The 20,821-nt window shown below is 50.4% G+C and overlaps 3 protein-coding genes across 6 annotated transcripts; all 3 read right to left on the bottom strand.

The window, feature by feature from the left end:
- Window positions 1-706: 706 nt before the first annotated feature.
- LOC116288559 (uncharacterized) lies at window positions 707-16,867 on the bottom strand. Of its 4 annotated transcripts, XR_004196201.2 has the most exons (4): window positions 2,546-2,764; window positions 2,357-2,474; window positions 1,659-1,702; window positions 707-994 (listed from the first exon to the last, which is right to left on the bottom strand). XR_004196201.2 is itself a non-coding variant. In XM_031695362.2 (3 exons), exon 1 carries the CDS (start codon window positions 16,736-16,738, stop codon window positions 15,362-15,364), a length of 1,377 nt encoding a protein of 458 aa, XP_031551222.1. In that variant the 5' UTR covers window positions 16,739-16,867; the 3' UTR covers window positions 707-994; window positions 1,659-1,702; window positions 13,531-15,361. The 4 variants fall into 4 exon arrangements, 1 of the variants encoding a protein (XP_031551222.1); XR_016121345.1 differs by lacking the exon at window positions 2,357-2,474 and having other exon boundaries at window positions 2,546-2,756; XR_016121344.1 differs by lacking the exon at window positions 2,546-2,764 and having other exon boundaries at window positions 2,357-2,539.
- LOC148906268 (uncharacterized protein F54H12.2-like) lies at window positions 8,873-10,363 on the bottom strand. Its single transcript, XM_089037720.1, has one exon. The coding sequence runs from the start codon at window positions 10,361-10,363 to the stop codon at window positions 8,873-8,875; it is 1,491 nt and encodes a 496-aa protein (XP_088893846.1).
- Window positions 16,868-18,221: 1,354 nt separating the features above from the next.
- Window positions 18,222-20,492, bottom strand: LOC148906269 (uncharacterized). The gene has a single exon (XM_089037722.1). It carries the CDS (start codon window positions 20,490-20,492, stop codon window positions 18,222-18,224), a length of 2,271 nt encoding a protein of 756 aa, XP_088893848.1.
- Window positions 20,493-20,821: the final 329 nt, after the last annotated feature.

The following is a 20,821-nucleotide window of genomic DNA, read 5'->3' on the forward strand; positions in this document are numbered from 1 at the left end:
TAAGCGATTTGTGGTCAATCTTACATAATAAATTGAAGCAAAAGCTTAGCATTATTCAGGAATTTTGGAATTGTTTATAATAAACTTACAGACCATGTTTTATTACAGATCTAAAGCCACTCAGCTATGCCTTGTGATTTATTAACCTGATAAAACACTTCTGCTCATTTATTACTGCAGTAAACAGTAAATTTTTAAGTATTCAGCACAAGTTTACAGTAGCTACCAAGTCCCTTTATTGGTAACAACTTTATTGTCACTCTTTACTTAATTAAGTCCTTTGAGGAAAAACAACAAAAATATATCAAGGACTCTGATAATAGTTGTTTCAAGAGGATGGAATGGTCCATTATTGTATAATTAAAAAACAAAAACAAAGGGAAACAGTATTGTAGGGATTAAGTGGTAATAAGGCTAAGCTCAGCTCCTACTATTGACAGTGTTTGCAAGAAAGTGTTTTCTAAAAAAAATCAACTAGATTCAAGCTAGATATAACAACAAGCAGAAATAGCATTTGGCTTGGTCTGGAATCTCAATATATAATTTGAATATAAAGAGAATGTGGCACTTTTCATGTTATATTAGATTTTTAGAAGTTTTTAAAGTTTATTATCAAACTCATTAATAATTCATGAGGAAAACACAATAGAAGAGTTCCGTAAATCAGATACAGAATCGTGTTCATTTGCATAAACTTTAACTTGGATTTTCTTGGGCAGATTCACTTTAATTTTGAAAATTTTAGTGAAACACAAAGGAACTAACCTAGACGTTTGATAGGCAATCTACAGTATTCGTGTCCGTGTTGTATCCGATATACGAACTCTCGGCTACGCCTCGAGTTTGTATATCGGATACAACACGGCCACTCATACTGTATATATTACTTAAGCTCTTAAGTCTCACTTTGTTCATGTTCTTCTGCCATCAGCATCTCGCAAACTTTTGAGCATCCAATGTCATCAAACTTTAGGCCTTGCTTAATTGGTTGCCCCTGTTCAAACCAATGAATTGCTTTTAAAATCCATCATTGTAACATCCCTTTATTATGGCTTGGCTAATAAATCAATGGTTACTCAATTGAAAATACATTTATGAGCATACAATTACATGTGGCTTTTCCTAAAATGTTTTTAACACAATTTCATGTAGCTACATGTTCATGTCATATTGCTCTCCCTATGTTTAAATGCATGTCCCAGCAATTTTTAACAGGAGTGAATGTAGAAACCAGGTTACTAATGCTATTAGCACCATAACTCCACAAAATCTTTGGGCATGGGTAATGGACTTTTTCAAAGAAAAACTTAAGAAATAAGTAAAAACTGTCTAAACAAAACTTGGATAAAATGGATATGATTAATTGGTAATAGAACTTCCAGTCATGCAATTTTGCTCTCAAATCATACTGGTGATTAACAAATTGCACTCGTGCTACGTGGTTGTACAATTTTGTAAGCACTTGTTTGATTTCAGAGCAAATTGCACTCCACTAAGTTCTATAACTGGTCTTCATAAATTTTAACCTCCCTGTCAATAGAAATAACTCATGGACCATGCAACACACTTCACTTACAGATTTTAAGGTCGTCTAAAAAGGATGGGCTAATAAACTTCTTAAGATTTACTTCATAACAAAATGTATATTCAAACTGTACCTTGTGAGAGATGAGTTAGAAAATAACATCACACAGACGTGACTCTGAAATAAAATAAAAATACCAATCAATACATACAGTACATAGTCAGTCAGAGAGACAGACTGTATTTGGCTTCCGTAGTGATTTCTGTATTTGGGACATTTCCCTAAAACAAAAAGCAAATGAGCCAGTGAAAACGAGTTATTTTTTCTTAACGAGCCATCTTGAAAATGGCAGCCACAACATTTTATCTTATGTGAATGACAAGTGACTTTTCTCTGCGACGTCTCAGCAAAATGTTCCTTTTTGTGTGCCAAGCTTTACGGGTTTTCTTAGCTACAATGGTGAATACAAATCCAAGTTTGAAATAAATGAGCAGCCAAATATAAACAATTGAATTATAGAATAATTGGGCGATTTGTCAGATACTCTTTACCTTCATCTATGTCTACATTCATTTCATTAAGCTTACTTAATTCTTAAAACCACAAATATCACAAGGAAGGATTTAAGAAAGAAATATACTTATATGTACATAAAAATAGTCAAAATAATAAATAGAGTGCAAACAATATAACCGTGAAACTCTAGCAATACTAAATAGCACAATTTCATGCAAATTCCTTTGTTTTCTATTGTTTAATTAGCACTATTTTGTACTATTTAGTAATTAGTGTTTCACGGATTAATTGTTTGCACTCTAATAATACAAATACCATTGATTATTTGGATTTCGAATACTCCTAACGAACTGCTTAGTTAGATGCAGCCCGAGACTTTCTTTATACCCCCATTTGCCGCTACCAGAGTGACAGAATCAGCCGTCCTGAATCCCTAAATAGGTAAGTGCTTGCTTTATAGGTCATACAAATCATATCTATGCAGCAAAAGTGAAAGAAACTTACATTAAAGCTGGGTAAATAAAGCTGAGGCTTCAAAACTAAATGTCTATAACCAGCAACCTCATTCCCAGGGCCCTCTCGGCCCGACTCCAAAACAAAATGGCGGTGAATGAATTTCTTAATAATTTTGTTTCGATTTTTTATGAATTTTGTATGAATTTTTTATGTAGTGTTTAAAAAACGAGTAGGAGTGTTTTATCAGGCATAAAAGCACGAGGCGTAGCCGAGTGGTTTTAGACCTGATAAAACACTCCTACTCGTTTTTTAAACTGCTTCAAAAACTCATGAACAAATTTATCAGTCCGGGATAGTAGTGATATATGTCTATGCATAGGGTCAGGTTAATTTATTCATGGATTAAATATTCATATATTCCTGTTACCATGGCAAATCACCGGAAACGGAAGTGATTGGGGCGATGCATCGCCCAATGGGAGGCGGGAACGGGAGACGACGCGGGTGACGCAAGTGGGGAGGGACCGCCCGGAAACCAGAAGGAATACACGTGGTGTTTAGTTTAAAAAGGTTTAATGAACTCAGCAATTATCTTAAGTGTTTACATAGTTTTAAAAAAGTCCTGAAGTGTTGTACGTGGAGTGATGTGGAAGAGGACGAGAGGCGCTGCCAAAGTTAGTAGCAAAGGAGGAGGGTGGTACGAACTTGGAGGTGGAGGCTTGAGGTTGCTGCCAGGGATCACGGTAGCCAGGGTTGACTAGGTTCCTGGGGTCTTGACCTGTGCTTGTGTGGGAGAAGGAGGAGGGGTGTTGATGCTGAGGGGGTTGATGCTGAAGAGACTGGATGTAGCGGTAGTCTTCTTGATCGTAGCGTCCTCGTTTGGGCGGGGGTCCTACAGGTTGTGGCGCCAGTTGTTGCTGAAGCTGTTCGCGGGAAGGGATGACTTCATCACACCAGGCAAAGTAATCGCAAGCCACATCCGGGTAGTTGACCGAGCACGCGAGAAAGGTGCGGTTCTTGTTTTTCTCGGAACTGCTGACGTTGACTTTGGCAAACAGGTTGTGCTCGCGACACTTGGGGAGGTAGTTGGGATCGAGCCCAAAGAGACGGTTGTCTACAGCATTGTAGAGTTCTTTCTTTATGTACATTTTACATCCCAGCCTGGAGGTGGCATAAACGCGCGCTTTATCGTCCCTGGTTTTGGCGCCCTTGAGACGTTCAGTGATGGCCTTGTAATCCACCTTGACGCCACACTTGAAGAAGGTGGCATTCTTGGTCTTGATGACAGCACATGGCGAGCCACAAAAGCAGGGATGGTTGACTTGACTAAATTCGTCTTGAGGCGGGAGCGTTTGTGGAGAGGGCGGCAAAGTGGGAGGCGGTGGTTGATACTGTTCTTCAGACATTGTAATCTTGGTTTTGGCTTTCTTGGTCTAACTCTGGATCGATGTGCGTTTCGTCGGAAGAGGGGTCTTGATATAGCTCCTCAGTTTGGGGGAGGGACTTAGGAGAACCAATGGAACCGCTTTCACGTGGGGGTGAATTAGGAGGGGGAGGAGTTACGCCGAACAGGTGACTGAGGATTTTGATGTGTTCTTCGTTTGTGTAGGTGGGTGGGCCGTGGACGACGTCATCAGACCATTCACGTGGTGCGGTGATGATCTGGGCGTTGGCTTGGCTTTGCGTGAGCTTTTGCCGGATGTTGATTTCAGAGTCGACGTGCTTGCGGGCCTTGCGAAGGACGTCCCACGTGGTGTCGTTATAATTGTCTTTGGGGACGGTACAGGTAAAGGTACACCACGGATGCTGTTGGTTGCAAATGAAGGTAACGTACCGGGCGTGAAACGTAGAGGTTTCTACGGTACAGTGTTCGCTATCGCGGTCGGTGAAGTAATAGGTGCAGGGTTTACGGCAAAGGCAGTGAGGCAGCCGAGGATTGCGACGTCCGCTCATGTTGAAGTGGAAGTGGGATGTGAGGCTTTGACGAGGGCTGAGCATGACTTGAGTCCGTAAAGTAATAGGCACCAGGTCTTCCGTGAAGGCGAAGAGGCAGGACCGCCTGTTGGGTTGCGGGAGGACATGGGACTACTTTTTTCGGGAAGGTGAAGAGCAGGTTGGGTTGACGATGTTGACTCATGATGAGGTGCTGAAGTTGTGGCGTAGGTTGTAATACAGGAGATGTATTATTTCGGTGGGGGACAGACGTAGGGCTTCGTACGTGAGGCGTTTCCAACACGAGGTCATGCAATAGGCGGGGAGGTTGCAGGAGTCGTCGGTCAGGTCACGTGGGTGGACGTCAGAGCGAAGGATCTTGTTGATGAGGCTGCTGATGGCCCAGAGTTGATTGCTTTTTTGACCTTGAAGGGGCGCGGAATGATATTGAGGATGAAGGCGCCAATGATGGTAGTAGCTGCGCATGTGCAAGAGTTGGTTCTTTCGGCTGGACCAGTTCACCCAGGGGGCGGCATGGGTATCTTCAGGAAGGTCTTTGATGGTGTCCATGCAATCCAAGAGGAAGGTGAGGAGGATGAGGCGCATGCGTGGAGTGAGGTGAGCTTGCTTGATGTCCCACCAGCGGTCGGGTACGTCGTAGAGGTAGTCGAAGTGAGCTTGTTTGATGCGGTCGTCCACGTGCTGAGTCGTGCGAGTTAGAGCCATGTTTAGTTGCGATGCGAATCGAGGCGGGATTCGTGGTTAAGCGCGCCAATGAGTTCTAGGAGGGGAACGTCTTTTCTGTAAGCTTCAGCGGTGGAAGGATCGAGGCGACTGAGGTCGAAGTCTGTGTTGACTACGTTATGAGCCAAGATGCGGTGCTTGCTGAAGTGCAGCCAACGGCGGCCTTCGGAAACGTGGCGCGCCTCGTAGAGGTCTTTGATCCACTGGTACTTGGGTTTAACGTATTTGTGTTCTTTGTAGGGGCAGGGGTGTGGGGCATGCACGAGATCCAAGCAGTCGATGTAGAACTCCAGGAGCTTGAGACGCTCTTGTTCGTCGTGAGGAGAGGCGTCGTTCTCGTAGAGGGTCGGCAGACACCAAGAGCGAACGCGCTGTTCGAGGAAGGCGAGAGCGCGGGTACGGGGTCTTGTTGCTTGCATGGTAGTTGGGTGGGTTAGTGGTTTTTCTTTTTTTCCAAGCACATTTGTAGCGCTGCGTCCATGCCGTAATGATTGGCTAGGAGATCGAAGGCGGGAATGGACATGTGGTGTCCAACGGTCATGAGTTTGCTGAGTTCGGTACTTCCGTGGGAGATGATTCGTTTGAGATGACCTTTGTATTCTTGAACGTGGGCGTAGCGTTGCATGACGTCATGGTTATGAGACTTGTAATTGTCGGACAACCATTGGTGCTCTTCCTTGACCTTGGCGAGGGGATGAATGACGTCCAAGCAATCCAGGAGGTAAAGAATGAGCATGAGCTGAGGCACGCGGTGACGGAAGTCTTGTGGAAAGCAGGCACATTCTTGGACTTGATGGAAGTTGAGACGATCGAGTGTGGAGGTGATGAGACGGGTGTGATAAGTTTCGGTGGTTTCCATGAGGAGACTGATGCGCACTTGTAGCGTGTTAGAGTTTTTCTAGACCTTTCTTGACGCCGAACCCCACCCCTGCCCCAACGGCGCCAAGGCTGGCGGCTTTGGCGGCAGCAATGGCCGCAGGAACGAGCGCCAACAGGGGGAAGAACCCGCCTTGCTGAGAGCGTTTTTTTCGTTTTCGTCTACCCCCTACTTGGCCATAGTTTTGTTTTCGTGGTCTGGAACGGATGTTTCCTCCTACTTGTCCATAGGTTCGTTTGGCCTGGCGTGATCGGATGCCTCCGCCTCCTTGTTTACGTGGCATGTTTGTATTGGTTGATGATGCGGTGCAAAATCGAATAAAGGGGGCTGAAGACGAGCGGGCTTTTATTCATTTTCATCATGACTACCACCACGTTCGAAATGAAGCCAAGACCTGCATCGTTACTCATACCTACGGCACCTAAAGTGGACCAACCCGGGGCAACGTTTGAGGTGACGGACGAAGTGATGGCCGTCATGCCATTAGACGTGAAGCAGGGAGCTCCCATTTATTTAAGACCGTTGTCTTCCCGCGTGTGTTCGAGTTATGAAAATCGGGTGTTGGGATTGGATAAAATAAAGAACCCGGCCGAAAGGGAACAGAGTAACGCGTTGCTGTTGTTGGATTCCAAGTACAACGATTTGCTCAACCTTGAAAAGGCCTTGTTGGGGGGAGTCATGATGAGGCTGAAATTTTTTAAGACCAACAGACGAGACGATGACTGGGAAAGAGAAGAAGAGCCTGTGAGGTCGAGCATGGGGGAGCTTCATTACGAATACAGAGAAATGATAGCCGCCATTGCCAAGGCTAGGAAGGAGACCCTGGACTTTATCATGACGTTGACTCGTTGTTGTGGTAGCAAGACAGGCGATGAAGAGGAGGAGAACGAAGGTGAGGAGGACGAGGGGGATGCTGTCGTCCGCAGGAAGAGGAATCAAAAGAAGAAGGAACAGAGAAGGAGAAGGAGGATGAACGAAGTGGTCTCTGATCCCCGAGGAAGAGACGAAACGGACGGAAAGGATATAAAGGGGCCAGAAAGGGGACACAAGTACCAATTTGTGGAAGCAGCATGGGGAGACGCAGACGACGCAGAAAGCATCAGGCGGGAGGCAACGTCTTCAAGAGCCTAAAGAACCGTGCTCAAAGTGGCATTAGTAGTATCATAGCCAATAAGGCGCAAGGAATAGCTGGCAAGTTGATTGATTCTAAAGTAAAGTCCAAGAAAGCACGTGCTTTTCTTCACAACCAATTGAAAGCTGCCGTACCGTTTATTAAGAAGCAAGTTGCGTCGAGTGTACAGTCAGGAAGTGGAGCGAGCAAGGACATGCAACGGGCCATGCGTGCGATGAAACGATTTGAAAGAGTAAAGCTAAGACGACGATGATTTTGACAGTGATGACCGTGACGTTGATGATGTGGGAGGAGTGGAGTCGAAGGAGGAGGGGCGTGAAGGTCTCAAAATTCGCACACGCCGTGTACCGTGCACTCATTGCTCGAACACCGTCGTGGGAAGAAGATCTGTGTTAATGCGAAGGAGGCGTCGAAGACCCAAGAGAAACGAAGACGAAGAAAAGATGTATAAGGCAGTAATGGGGCACATAGGATCGTTGAGGATGATGTTGGCTCAAGAGGGCGTGCACTTGGGAGCGTATGACCGCGTGGTGTACGGCTTGCTGCAAAGCATGGAGTACGATGTCATTTGTGCTGAAACTCAGAAGGAACAACGAAAGGCACGAGTGGATCTTCATCAGCTGTTGAGCGAATCTCTGGAAGCCTTGGGTGGGGACAAGTACGTCAAAGGACCTAAGGAGGAAAGCGTGATCGAAGAAACTGCAACAACTGAAGACGAAGGACCTATCGAAATTGTGACTGAAGTGATTAAGCCATTGCAACCCGTAAAGCCCGTGAAGAGAAAGAGAAAAGTCAGGACAGGAACCAAGGATGAAGCTAAGAGGAAGGTACCGACGTTGATGAAGGAAGGAGAGATCGTACAAGTGGAAGTCCCTACAGGTCCTCCAGGCGAAGAAAGCATTTCTCCTCTCGAGGAAGACAATCTGAGGATGCTCCTAGACTCCATTACCAACCCACAGCAGACATCAGTCTAGACATTTGATTGTGAAGAAAAGGAAAATAAGTGTAGTAAGATTTTGTTTTATGTAAAAAATAAAGAGACCAGACTTTTGTGTTACTCAAACGTTGTCTTTATTGCTTCTACATTTACATCTTTGCGGCAACAATTGCCTTGACAGGGTTGACCCAAGGGTCCTATCTTGCTGTTGAACTTGGGGCGGAGGGACTTGGGAATCATGACTTGACAAACGAACTGACAGACATTTTTGTCGTTGTCCTTTCTGTTACGAGCGGTGAAGGGTTTGACGAACTTGGAAAAGGACCCGCCACGGGCTCGGGTGTAGAGATAGGCCAGGCAGTAATGCCCGCAGACGTACGTGTTGCAGGCTTGCAGCTGAGGCATCTTGACGACGTCCGTCATGCCGATGAGCTCTTGGAGGAGTGGATCTTGATAGATCTTGAGATTCTGGGATCCATACGAGTCCATGATTTCGATGCGTTTGGTATCGACGTCGGGAGCGTACAAGGCAATCCAATGTTGACCGGGCTTGTCGATGGGGTCGGTATTGAACACCATGCCCCAAGGTCGGGGCGGGTCTTGCCCATCGCGGTACTTCTTGAGAAGGGCTAGAGCTTGGTCGGCGCCTTGAGTGCCGACGTAGGAGTACGTGGGGTGCTTGTGATAATTGGGAGGGTACGATGCGACCGTGTTGATTTGATCGGTGAGGAGTTGACTCTTTCTGTTCATGATTTAATAGCTGTATCTCTGGGAAGCGTTCTTGTTACCATCCAACCACGTTTCTTGTTCAAAGTATCCGCTGACGACCATGGTGGTGTTGTCGGCTGTGTTGGCTGAGAAGTCGACGTCAATGTTGACGTTGCCTACGTTTCGAGCGTAGCTGTAGCCAAAGTTTTGTTCGCCGTCGGGGTTGAAGTTGTAGAGGATGAGATAATTGCCGTCCTTATACCCTTTTCGATCGATGCCGGTGGGTGCAGAGTCGATGCCACGTCCTGAGAACTGAAGGAGGGTATTGAAGCCTTCTTCTTTATGATGCGAGGTCAGGTCCAATCGCTGATGGGGAATTTCTTCACCGTCGACGGTCACACGAAGGGACGATTGATGCATGTCTTGAAAGTTGAAAGGAGAATGAGCTATATCCCCGTCGAAAGCGTCTCCTCGCTGAAATCCAATGATCATGTAGTTGGGTCGGTACCCCTGAAACACGTTGTGCATCTGAGCCCGTCGTCGACCATTGGGAACGGTGTGGGTAACGGTTCTGTTGGTGAAGTAAGGGTAGAGGGCAATGTCTTGGTTTTCCAGCATGGCAGCTTCCATCTTGATGTGCAATTCACTGTTGACATCCACGTGACGAATATGCAACTTGGGGGAATAGTTGACTATTCTGTAGGTGGCGTTAGCGTGGGTAATGGCTGTAGCCCCCACGGTGGGACCATTCATCATGACCAATTCTCGAGGGTTCCATTGGATTCTGAATTTCAATTCACAGCCAGGAGTCAAGTAGCGTTGACTGGAGAAGAGGGGGATGACGGGTCTGAGGATGAACTTGACGGCTCGGTTTTGACAACACAATCCAACGCGTTCCTTGGCGCCTTGGTTAGGCGTGACGCGGTTAAATGCGGCACGAATGGCGTTTCCTATTTCGCCGACCGTGGGAGGTCCAACGTTGGCGGCACCTGCAGCCCACGCAGCGGGATCGGCAATGGCCAAGTCGTTGGGATTGAGCTGATCAAACTTGTCGGGAGTGTCCGTGGCCCATCCTTCCAGGGACAGCAGGGATTTCTTTTCTTCTTCAGAGTAGTTTAGCAGTCGGTCGAAATAAGCTTCCAGATGGTAGTGATCGGCGTTGACGGTTACGGCTCCTTTGTTAATAGTCAGTTGAATTTGTTTGATGAGAGAGTGAGCCACGTTGTTGATGGGAACGGCCGATGAGGTATTGGTCAGGAGTGCACCATTGGGTGCGTCGAGAAATTCCACGTCGAATTCCAGTAGGATCTTGGTCATGTCAATCCAGGTACGGGTTCGGTCCACTGTGATTTCCAAAGGGTCCACGGCAGCCGTGGCTTGCGAGTAGACTTCCCATTTGGATTTTTCGCACGTGACGTCGATGGGCAGTCGTTTAAACAAGTCGACCACGGTTCCTTTGTGTACTTTCAAGGGAGGGGCATCTTCGCGCGTGGCTTTAGCGGCAGGAGCGGCACGTCCTCCGTGTTGTCGTTTCATGACGAGGTCGAGTGACGAATCAGGGTAGGTTGGGCAGGTCGACGGTCCTTTTTATATGGTCTAACTGTTGAGGATGTCGTTTCGCATCACCTTGTACTTGGTACGTCCGCGCGTGAGCACACCTTGCTTTGCGCGTTTTTGCTCAGGGGTCAAGTTGTTGTCCTGAGCAATTTTCCTGGACTTCTGATCGATGGCTTGGATGAGGTTGTCTACCTTTTTCAACTGCTTGACTTGTTGAGGTCTGAGGTTGTTCAGCGGAGTAGACGTGCCGGCCACATTCCCAAAGTTGATTTGACGTTTGAGTGGGGTTTTGCCTTTGCCTTTATAACCACGACCACGACCACGGCCTGGACCCGTACCCGTACCCGTACCTTTAGGAGTAACGCTTCCAGGCCCAAGCTTGACTCCCGAGGGTCCTGCAGGAAGAGACCAAGCAGGGGTGGTGCCAACGACGGGTCCAGGACCAGGAACGAGAGCAGGAGCAGGACCAGGGGCAGGACCAGGTGCAGGCGCAGGAGCAGGACCTGGGGCAGGAGCCGCTGCAGGAGTAAGTCCTTTCCGAGCCATGGCTTTTTGGTCTTGAAAGCTGGCTGCATAGTTGGTCATGAAGCGAACACGCTCGTCGGGCGTGAGACTGGGATCGGACATGACTTGTTTGACCATTTTATCCGCGTACTTGACGAATTCCACCTTGGGAGATTGCTGCAACGATTGTTGAACGGCCATGGTGTGCAAGAATTCGTTCATGCGGACGTTCCCATCTCGATCCACTCCGGCGATGGCTCCTCCGGCTTGGGACTTGGCGGTGGAAGCAGCTACATTTTCTTTAAGTTGTTTGAGTTCTTCTTGCAGGCGATTCCAGAGAATAACGGGAACCACGTAAGAGTTGGTGCCTGTGCTGCTGTTCATTTCGTAGTGGTGACGACTTGACGACCTTTAGGATAAAGTGTAACGGGTCGGCCTTTTATGACGACGTCCAAGGAGTCGTTGTTGGACGGAAGATGTCGGAGACTGGCTGGAGCCATGCGGCGAAGAGTTTGAACCTTGTTGGAGGGCATGGTGGGGCGAGGTTGTGAAAATCGAATGTGAAAGGGGTTGGTCACGGGCCCGTAGTCGGGAATGCCAGGAGCCAAGGTTCCACGCAGGGCCGCCTTAATCTTGGGAGCGGTGGACGAACGTTTTCGTTTGGCTCCGCCCAACTGAGTATGCTTTGCACGTTTCTTGCCTCCGCGTTGACGTCGTCCTTTCTTGTAATTAACCATGATCTTTATGTTTCAGTGAGCAAGTCCTTCAATTCGTTGTCGCCGTCGTAATCAAAGTCTTGAAGCGATTCGGCGGTCGAGGGGTCCTCCTTTTTATCTTCTTTGGGGGCTCCTACCTTTTTGATTTTGGTCGTGGCCGCGTTAATGCCTTCGGCTAGAGCTCCTGCGGCCGCATGCTTGGCCAGACTCACGCCGGCTTTTTTGAGGCTGGGAGCGGCGATCTTGGCCAGAGCTTTGATGGCCGTGCCGACCAATTCGGCCTTGGATCCTCCTCGCTGAAGGCTAGAGCGTCGTAGGCTCTGAATGGAAGGATGCCGATCGTTGACCACCGACCCGAACCAACGTCGAGCGGCCTTGGGCATTTTCCTGTTGCCTCCCTTCATGGGGAGATCCCCATTGGCTAGCTTTTTGCACATGTCTTTGATGTACTTCCATTGGTCGTCGCTACCGCTACGTAGCAGAGGAACCACTTGCGTGGGGTGGCATTGCGCCAAGGAGCGTATATAGGACTTTCCATCCATGCTGTGAAACATTCGGTGCGTCGACGTTATGTCCTATGAACGTGTGGGGGCTCAAGATTTATACCTACGTTACGGTGTAGGCCAGCATACCGAGCGCGAGCCTTTCTTCCAAGCTCCGGGCGTTGCTCCTCGAACGCCCCGTACAACGTCCACGGCCGAACGGGCTGCCAATCGCTTCCTGATGAATACGCCCGTCCTACCGCCCTTGTCGCCGTTGCCTTCTTCGCCCACGCACGACTACAATGAGGACATGCTGCTGTTGTTGGGCTCGCCGTTCAACTTGCCAGACGACATGGCGAGCGTGTTGTCCAGCGACACGCCCTTGTCGACGGGAAGCGACTTGGCCCGAGCCATGGACCCGCCATCACCCGAACCGTCGCCAGGTTCATCTCCCGAGAGATCACCCGGTGTATCGCCAACCTTTTCGCCCTCAGCATCGCCTGCAGCATCACCCCCTTCGGAAGTGGCGAATTTGGCGGCATGGACGCCAAGCAGCGGAGGGAGATTGACGTCGTTGCCGGACGCTACGTTGGATCAGATGAACAAGGAGGAATTGCGCGAGTACGCCGAGGCCTTGAAATCGTTGGCGGAGAAGTACCCCCAGGTGAAGGAGACCTTGACGCCTACCATCAAGAACGTGATGACGCGGGTGGACGGTCGATGGCGAGGCAATCGAAGCGAAAAAAGGATGAACTTGGCCGAAGTGGAAGAGTACGTCAAGGAATTGGAAGCTACCGATCAAAGCAAGTTTGACGAAACGTCTCAAATGCGGATTCGCTATGCCCTGGAAAAAGCCCTAGCGCGACGACTGCAGCTGCGCAAGGAAGCCGAACAAGACAGGAGGAGGGATGGTGGGGATGATGACCGAGGGTGGGACGATCCCGGAGGGGACGATGGTAACGGCAGCGATGGCGGCGATGGCGATGACGACGATGACGACACTAATGACGATCATGGGGAACGCTTCAAGAACGCGGATCAAGATACCGTATCGAAAGCCTTGCGCAAAAAATTAGGCAAAGGGGATCATCAAACCATCGCCAATACCACCACCGTGACCACGGTCCGTCGAGGCAAGCGGCCCGTAGTGGAACGCGAGCACAACAGTCAAACCTTCCCCGGTCCCGGCAGCGACAACGACGATGATGATGGCGGCGGCGATGACGCGACGATTGAAGGCGGCGTACTGCGGCGCAAGCGAAAATCGCGAGTGTCCAAATCCAAACCTCGTCGCAAGAAACACAGTCAACAAGGAGGCATCGTAGCCGAGGAAGGGTATAACAGGAGTCCTCACGAGGTAGTGGATCAGTACATTCGCTTTCTTCGCGACGCCAAGAGAAAGAAACTAGCATGAACGTAGAAGCAATCAAACCGTTTAACTCACGATGGCAGCATCCGTGCAACATCGTCGTGGCCGGACCCTCCAAGAGTGGCAAGACGCGGTTCATCCGCAAGATGATTCGTCATCGGACGTGGAAGTTCGATCACCCCATTAAGTACGTGGTGTACTTGTACAGCATATGGCAAGACGAGTACGACAACATGAAAAAAGAATTTGGAGACGAGGTTAAGTGGGTCAAAGGATTGCCCGACGACCCCTATGCCCTATTCAAGCGAACCCCAGGACTGCTGATCGCGGACGACCTGATGGGGGAAATGGAATCGGATCATCGTCAAATTGCCAAGTGGTTTACCAAGGGAACCCATCACATGGACGTGAGTTTGGTCGTGCTCATGCAAAACGTGTTTCCCGCCCACATGCGAACCGCCTCCCTCAACGCCCACCGCATCGTGCTGTTTCGCAATCCTCGAGACAAGTCTCAGCTGCAAGCCTTGGCGCGCCAAGCGTTTCCGGGTCAAGCCAAGTGGTTGAACCGCGCGTTGGAGGAAGCCAACACGCGACCGTTCCGTCCGCTCATCATGGACTTTGATCAATCCACGCCCGACGAGTACCGACTGTCGTTGGACCCCTTCCCTGAAGACTTGAAAGATTCCAACGAACCCTTTCCCCAAGTCATACTCCCCTAGTCGTGAAATAAAGAAAAATCAATGAAACGAACACACCGTGTCTTCTTTTACTTTTCTTTAATCTACAACCATAGCGATGCGTCCATCGTACATCTTGACAAAAATATCGTAAGCTTTTACAATGTCTCTTTCTTTAGTCCGTATGCCTTGTTGGGGTCCATGGGTCATACGGTACGTAATGTACTTGGTATACCGCTCTTCGCTGATGCGCTTGAATACGCCATTCTCAGTAATCAGTCGGGCTTGATTCATGTTTTCCTAGTCGAACAAAGCGTTTAGGGTAGATTTGGCGTACTTGGATCCAGAACTCTTGATGCTTTTCTTGACGCTTCCCACTTTGCTGGCTTCGGCGTCTATCTTTCGTTTTAAGTCAACTCGAGCTTCGGTCGCTTCGTCTTTGAGGGCTTCTTTCAAATCTTTACCTTCCAGTACCTCCGAGGCCACGTTAGCCAACGCTTTGCCTCCTCGGTCCACGGCAGCGTCTTTTACAGCATTAATCTTCGGTAGAACGTATTGCATGGCCCCACGCCCCAACCGTCCAATGCTTAGTCCTCCTCCGGCTTGTCGAGGGGTATAGACGGGAATGTTACCGCCTCCTTCTTGGGGGACGTAGATGGGAATGTTCATGGTCCTTTCTTGAAATCCAACGATACGGTGGTCACTCCTGAATTGAGGAAGGGAAGCTCTTGTCCTGCTTCGTCTTGTACGGCAAAGGCCACGGTCTGGTACGCATTCTTGGAGAGGGGGTAGTATTTAACGTGTTGGGGTTCGAACACGTATTCCTTGGGTTCGGCTGCAGCACCCATGGACACGGACGAGAGGGGAACCACGTCCATGAGAGGGATGTTCTGATCGCCGACATGTTGATTGTGGACTAGACTGCAGGTCACGTACGCATTCTTGGGAACGGCCTTGGTGTTGGTAACCACGTCAATAGCGTAGGGACCACTTTGAGGACCAATGACGTCCTGGTTGCCTCGAAGCTGAGTATACTGATACCCCTTGATACGAGCCACGCGATTGGATTGCGGCTCCGTATTGGTCTTCTGATCGGACTCGACATGACCTGAAGGCCTCCATCCTTCCTTGCACGTGATCCTGACAAATTCGCCTTGACCCATGACGGCGGCATCCACGCTTTCATATTCCAGTCCGGCACTCGATCCATTGTTAAAGTTCAGCAAGTCCTAGAACCCCTTGGGCATGGTCAGGTACAACTCGCTGGGCGTGACGGTCGTACTCGTTGGTCCCGTAGGATCCATGGGATCATCTAGGGTTCCTAGACGCTCAAAGAATCCCATCTTCAAGTAAAAGCGGTTGAACGTGCTCAGTTCAAGGCTGGTCTGAACAAGATACACGTAGGAATGATCTTGCTTAAAGTCATTGACAAAGGGAGAAAGGAAGGAATGCCATTGAGTCGTGCCGTCTTGTTGAAGCGTTCCAGGTATAGCAATGTTAGCATCCCGAGTCCAAAACCCCAACCGTTGCATGACCTCGTTATTGGTTGGAGCGTTGGGGCCTACCAGCACGCTATGACGTGACGTGAAGTCCCACTTGGTTTTGGTCTGGTCGGAACCCATGGTGATTCCATTGGCAGAAAATCGATCCCATAGGTCGTCCAAGCTCTTCCTGCCTTCGAGGTCGATCGCAATCAACACATCCTTGCCCGAGGAGTCGTCCACCCACGTGGCCGTTTGGTTCAATTGCATTCCTCCGATCCCAGCTCCGTCGCCCCTTCCTCCAACGCCCCCATTGGATGGCTTTTCTTGCGTTTGTGGAAACCAACTGTCAAACACGACATCCACGCCTCTCTTGAATTGAGCACACAAATCTTGAGAGCTGTTAACATTGTCTAGGGTAAACGTGTGCTGAGCCCCAGGAGGCAGCTTGCTTTTCAGGTAGCCTCCTGCATCCAGTCTAAAGGTCCATTGCGTGGACTTGGACGTGCTGGCAACGGGCGGCAGCGTCACCTTGGTCATTCCTACTCTCCATTGATCACTCATTCTTTGAGATGCGGGTAGTTCGCCTGTAAAATTTCCTGGTCGGTTGGAAGGAAAGCGAGGTTTGGATTGGTTGGACAGAAGTGTCAAGCTCATAGAGGAAGAATCGTACTCGTCGACTTGAGGCGTGAAGAGAAGGCAAAGGGTGGTGTCCTTAGTAGGTCTGTCTTTCAGCCAGACTGGTGGGCGACCCTTGGTGTCGGCCAATTTAAATCCTACGCTCTCTAGGTAACTGCGGTTCACACGACGACGGAAGGGATGCTTGGATTCTTGGTAGCGGATGGATTGAGCGGAAGACGTGGTAATGCGCTCGATCAGCGGAAAGTAATCGTGGCCCACGATCTCGTAGCGAATGAGATTCGTGTACAGCAGCAAGTCTCCTTTGGTCTGTGTGGTTTCCGGCGTCATAATGGCTTGGATTTCCACCGACCACACGCCCGGCAAGTGCCATCCTATGGGCAGCTGGACCACGAATTCCGAGGCGGTGTTGTCGTTGGTTTGGGGGTACTCGGGATCGGGCTTGCTGTTGAACCAGTAGATAAACGGTTTGCGTTCCAACCTCATGGTTTCTTTTTGGGGCCCAAGTCTTCGACTTGGCGTTCGTCGATCCAATTGGCGTACTTTTCAGGCCACCCTTGATATTTCACCAGCACTTGGGAACGACCTGTAGTGGGGTCCGTCCTGCGTTGAAGTATCTTCTCAATGCGATAACGCATGTGCTTTATTTCTTCTTCTTCGACCTTGAGCAGCTCCTCTTTGTAAAACGTGCCCTTTAATATATCCTCGCCGTCGTAGTCCATCAAGCGGTAGCACGCGGGAGGGCCTGGATCGCGGGCTCGAATCTTAAACCATTCTTCCGACCACTGAGGCAAGTAGCCCTTGTCGAAGATCGTGGTTTGACGACTGATCCGGACCACGTCGCCCACATTAAACTCGTAAGGCCCCTTGAGCTTTTGTCGCGCTCCTCGTTCGGGGCCGTACTCCCCATACAATTTTTTCCACACCTCCCCTTCGTTCCCACGATGAACCGAGGCCGGCGATTGCTTTAACGTGCCGTGGCGCTGATGGTTGTACGACTCGACCAACGGACCAATCACGTCCACCCACCGTCGGGTCCCGTTTTCATAGAAGTACTTCCACAGCCGACCTTTCAACGTTCGCTGCAACCGTTCTACGATGGCGGCCTTGGTGGTGGATTCTCCCGACATGAGCTTGGGCGGAAGGGGGCAGGCGGCAAACAAGTCTTTGACGTCCTTGTTGTAAAACTCGCTCCCCTTGTCTACGTACACGGTACGAGGCAACGTATGTTTCTTGTCCGGGTCTTGGGCCACTTCCTCAAAGATTTCGCGAATGCCCCGCGCCGTTTCTTCCCCTGTCTTTCGTTTCAGCGGTCGTACCCAACAGTACCGAGACAGCACGTCGACCACGAACAAGATCCACCCCATCCCATCATTGGCCGGTTTGTCCCACGTCATGTCCGACAAATCCATCTGCCATTGCTCGTCCATGGAAAACACGACAAAGGGACGACGAGGATAATTACGCCGTGCTGGGCGATGAATATGATGTGTCGTCTGCGCTTCCAGCCATTTCTTCTTCGTGGCTTTCGCTTGAGGTCCCTTGGAGACGTCGCCGGGGTCGGACAAAAACGCGAAGGTTCCCGCTAGGGCTTGGGGGTGTTTCGCCCCCACTTCGAAATACCGACTGTACCATTTGGAAGCTTGCTTCTTGCTGGCCACCGTGGCGGCGGCGGCTCCGATGCTCTTCTTTCCTTTCTTCCCTTTCGTCTTTCCAGCGGCGGATCGACCTTTGCGCGTGGATGACGATGGATCCCCCGCAGCACGACGAAAGGCAGCATCGGATGCGTGCTTGACGTCCGCACCCAATGCGGTTGTTGCTGATGTCGCCATCAGGCTGATCTTCTTCGTTGCTTCCCGACACGATGGCGGCGGCTTTCTTGGCCAACCAACGTCCGATTCGTCCTGCGGCGATTTGAGTCATGCTGATGAACACGTCTCCCTTTATGTCCCCCTTCTTTTATGGACCTTTAATAACCATAAGGCAACGTGGTCAGGCCCTGATCAATACGTATTCGCTTGGTATAAACCAAGCGAACGTCCTTGTCCATGGATACCGTTCGCAGCACCTTGTGCGTGCTGTCCCTCACGATCTTTCGCGGGTAACTCACCGTCACCTTTTCGTTCTCTTGAACAAGCAGACGTTTCATGCTCTTTAGGTGGACCAGTTCTTTAGCGCAGGGGGTCAAGCTGATGCCCTTGCACTTCACGACGCACTCGCCCTTTTTGGTACGGTACGCGTACGTCTTGGGGCCCAAGGACACGTATTCCACAATCCAGTTGGTGTCCGAATCGCCGCATTCGTCCGACCATTGCCCCAGCTGATCCCCCGTGTCCAGCTCCTCGTCCCCTTCCCGCGCCGTCTTGTAGATGATGGAATCCGTGTCATGGTACAGCACGCGGTCCCCCAAAGCACTCAGCTTGTCGTACAACCGCAAACGGGCCCAGGCCGTCACGAACGCAGGGATGACGACATTGCCGTTGGGGTTGCACACCGTGGACTCGCGGTGCACGTCGTAGTTGACTTGCACCATGTCGCCCGTCAACAGCAGCACCGTCTTCACGTTGACCGTATCGTCGTGCAGCAGTTCGAAGAAGCGGCAAGGCTCCGTGACGTACTCAACCTTACCGCGAAACGGATTTTGTCCGAACTTGCCCCACAACGAATTTAGGTTCAACTTGGCCACCGAACGCAGCCCCGGATTTTTTACGACGTTTTCGTAATGAAGATCGATGCCCTGACTGGCCTTCACGGACCGCATGAATTCCCGCTTCTTTTCTTCCGTGTCGCAATCGGACGGCCACCCCGAGGCTTCCATCTTCATTTTTAGATTTTCACGAATGTACGATTGAAACAAGTCGCTGCTGCGTTCGGGGTAGTGCCACACTTCGTGCACCTGCGCCACTTCGTACCCCTGGTTCAGCGCTTCCTTCAACTCGGGGGTCGTCCACACGCCGTGCCGCAAACGCCGCTCTTCTAGGGTGTGCGTGCACTCTCCACCCTCGTCCACGTCCTTTTCGTCACAGCAAGCCGCGCACAGCGTGAACATCAGCTTGTGGTCGGCAATGCGCGGAAGCACGGGGAAGAACAATCCGCGGGGAGGGTCGACGTCGCACTTGACCAAGCCAAACCACTCTTCGTCCAAAATACAATCCGCAATCTCCTCGGGGTCCATATCTAAGTCTTCGCCCAAGTACACCATGGGGTGGCCTATGGGGTACTCTTCCTCCCACATCACCGTAGGGTACAGCGACACCACGTCCACGTACCGTATGCGATGCACGGGGTCCGAGCACAACATCAAGGCCATGGCCTCGTCGTCCGACTCGTCGACTTGGACCTCCCCCTCGCAGTACGCGTAGAGTCCCACGGCATTGGTGCGTCCTCCCATCAACGCTTCGCGAGGCTGTATGGGGTCCAAGTTCTTGATCCACTCGGGGAACACGTGATACTCCCGTTCCGCATCCCACACGTGACTCCACATTTCCACGACGTGATGTCCCGCAGCACGCAGTTCCAACGTTCTCTCCCGCGTCTTGTCGAACAGATCGCCCATGGTCACCCCCAAATGAGCATGAACCTGACTTCGCCTGAAGCACACTTCGCACCCGTGGTAGAAACACCCGTGGAATTGATACACGGTGTTGGTTCGCCGATCGTACCCGTCCACTTTGCTGCCTTGCAAGGTCAACTCGCCCAGTGTGCTTCCGGCCCAACGCAGTTCAGGCAGCCCCAACGAGTGCAACCATTCCAGGGCTTGGACCGATTGGATGTCCCGCTGGCGATAGCCCAATGGCGGCACGACGCCCATCACTTCCGATTCCAAAAAGTTCTTCTTAAAGACCGTCAGGCAGGTCGAGGCAATGGTGACGCACTCCGCAAAGGGGTCCACGTCAAACTTATCGACGTACAGCTCCCGAAATTTTAGACATCCCCGGGCCATGACCATTACGTCTTGGATGCAATACTTCTCGATTTCCTTCTTCATAACAAACGTCTTGCCTTCTTGCTCGTGCCACCACTCCATGAATTTCTCCTTCTCGCGCACATCCATGTCGTCCACGCCGTAATACTCGGGGGCAGGGTAAGGACCTTCGTACTGCGTATTTTCCAACGTGTTAAAGAAGTGAGGAAAGTGGCCCTTGTCGCCTCCCGAGGTTCCAAAGGTGGCTGGGAACTTGCGTAGAGCCATGGGAATAAAGCACACCGAATCTTTAAACGCAATCCCTTCCAGCGTCATGGTAATGACCTTACTCCCTTGGTACACGCACTTGGGCTTGATGCCTCGCTTGACGCACTCCTCCAGGATAGGGTACGAGTCGTACCTCTTAAGGTTGTGGGCCATAAACGTGTACAAAGGCATGCACGTCGCGCTTGGGACCCAACAACCAATCCATGAAGGCCGAGGCATCGTCAAACACGAACATCCGTTGTCGACCGCACGTTCCCGCGCATCCTCGCGTACGGTACTCTTCCACGTAAGAAGCACACTCGTGGCACGTCAGCAGCACTACCACTTTGTTGACCACGTGCCGTTCCTCCAGGCACCGAGCCTCGAAGTCAAAAAAC

Source organism: Actinia tenebrosa, unplaced genomic scaffold (assembly GCF_029948245.1).
Source record: "Actinia tenebrosa isolate PJP-AT-01 unplaced genomic scaffold, QUT_ActTen_1.0 PGA_scaffold5__44_contigs__length_20552954, whole genome shotgun sequence".
Classification (NCBI taxonomy): Eukaryota; Metazoa; Cnidaria; class Anthozoa; order Actiniaria; family Actiniidae; genus Actinia; species Actinia tenebrosa.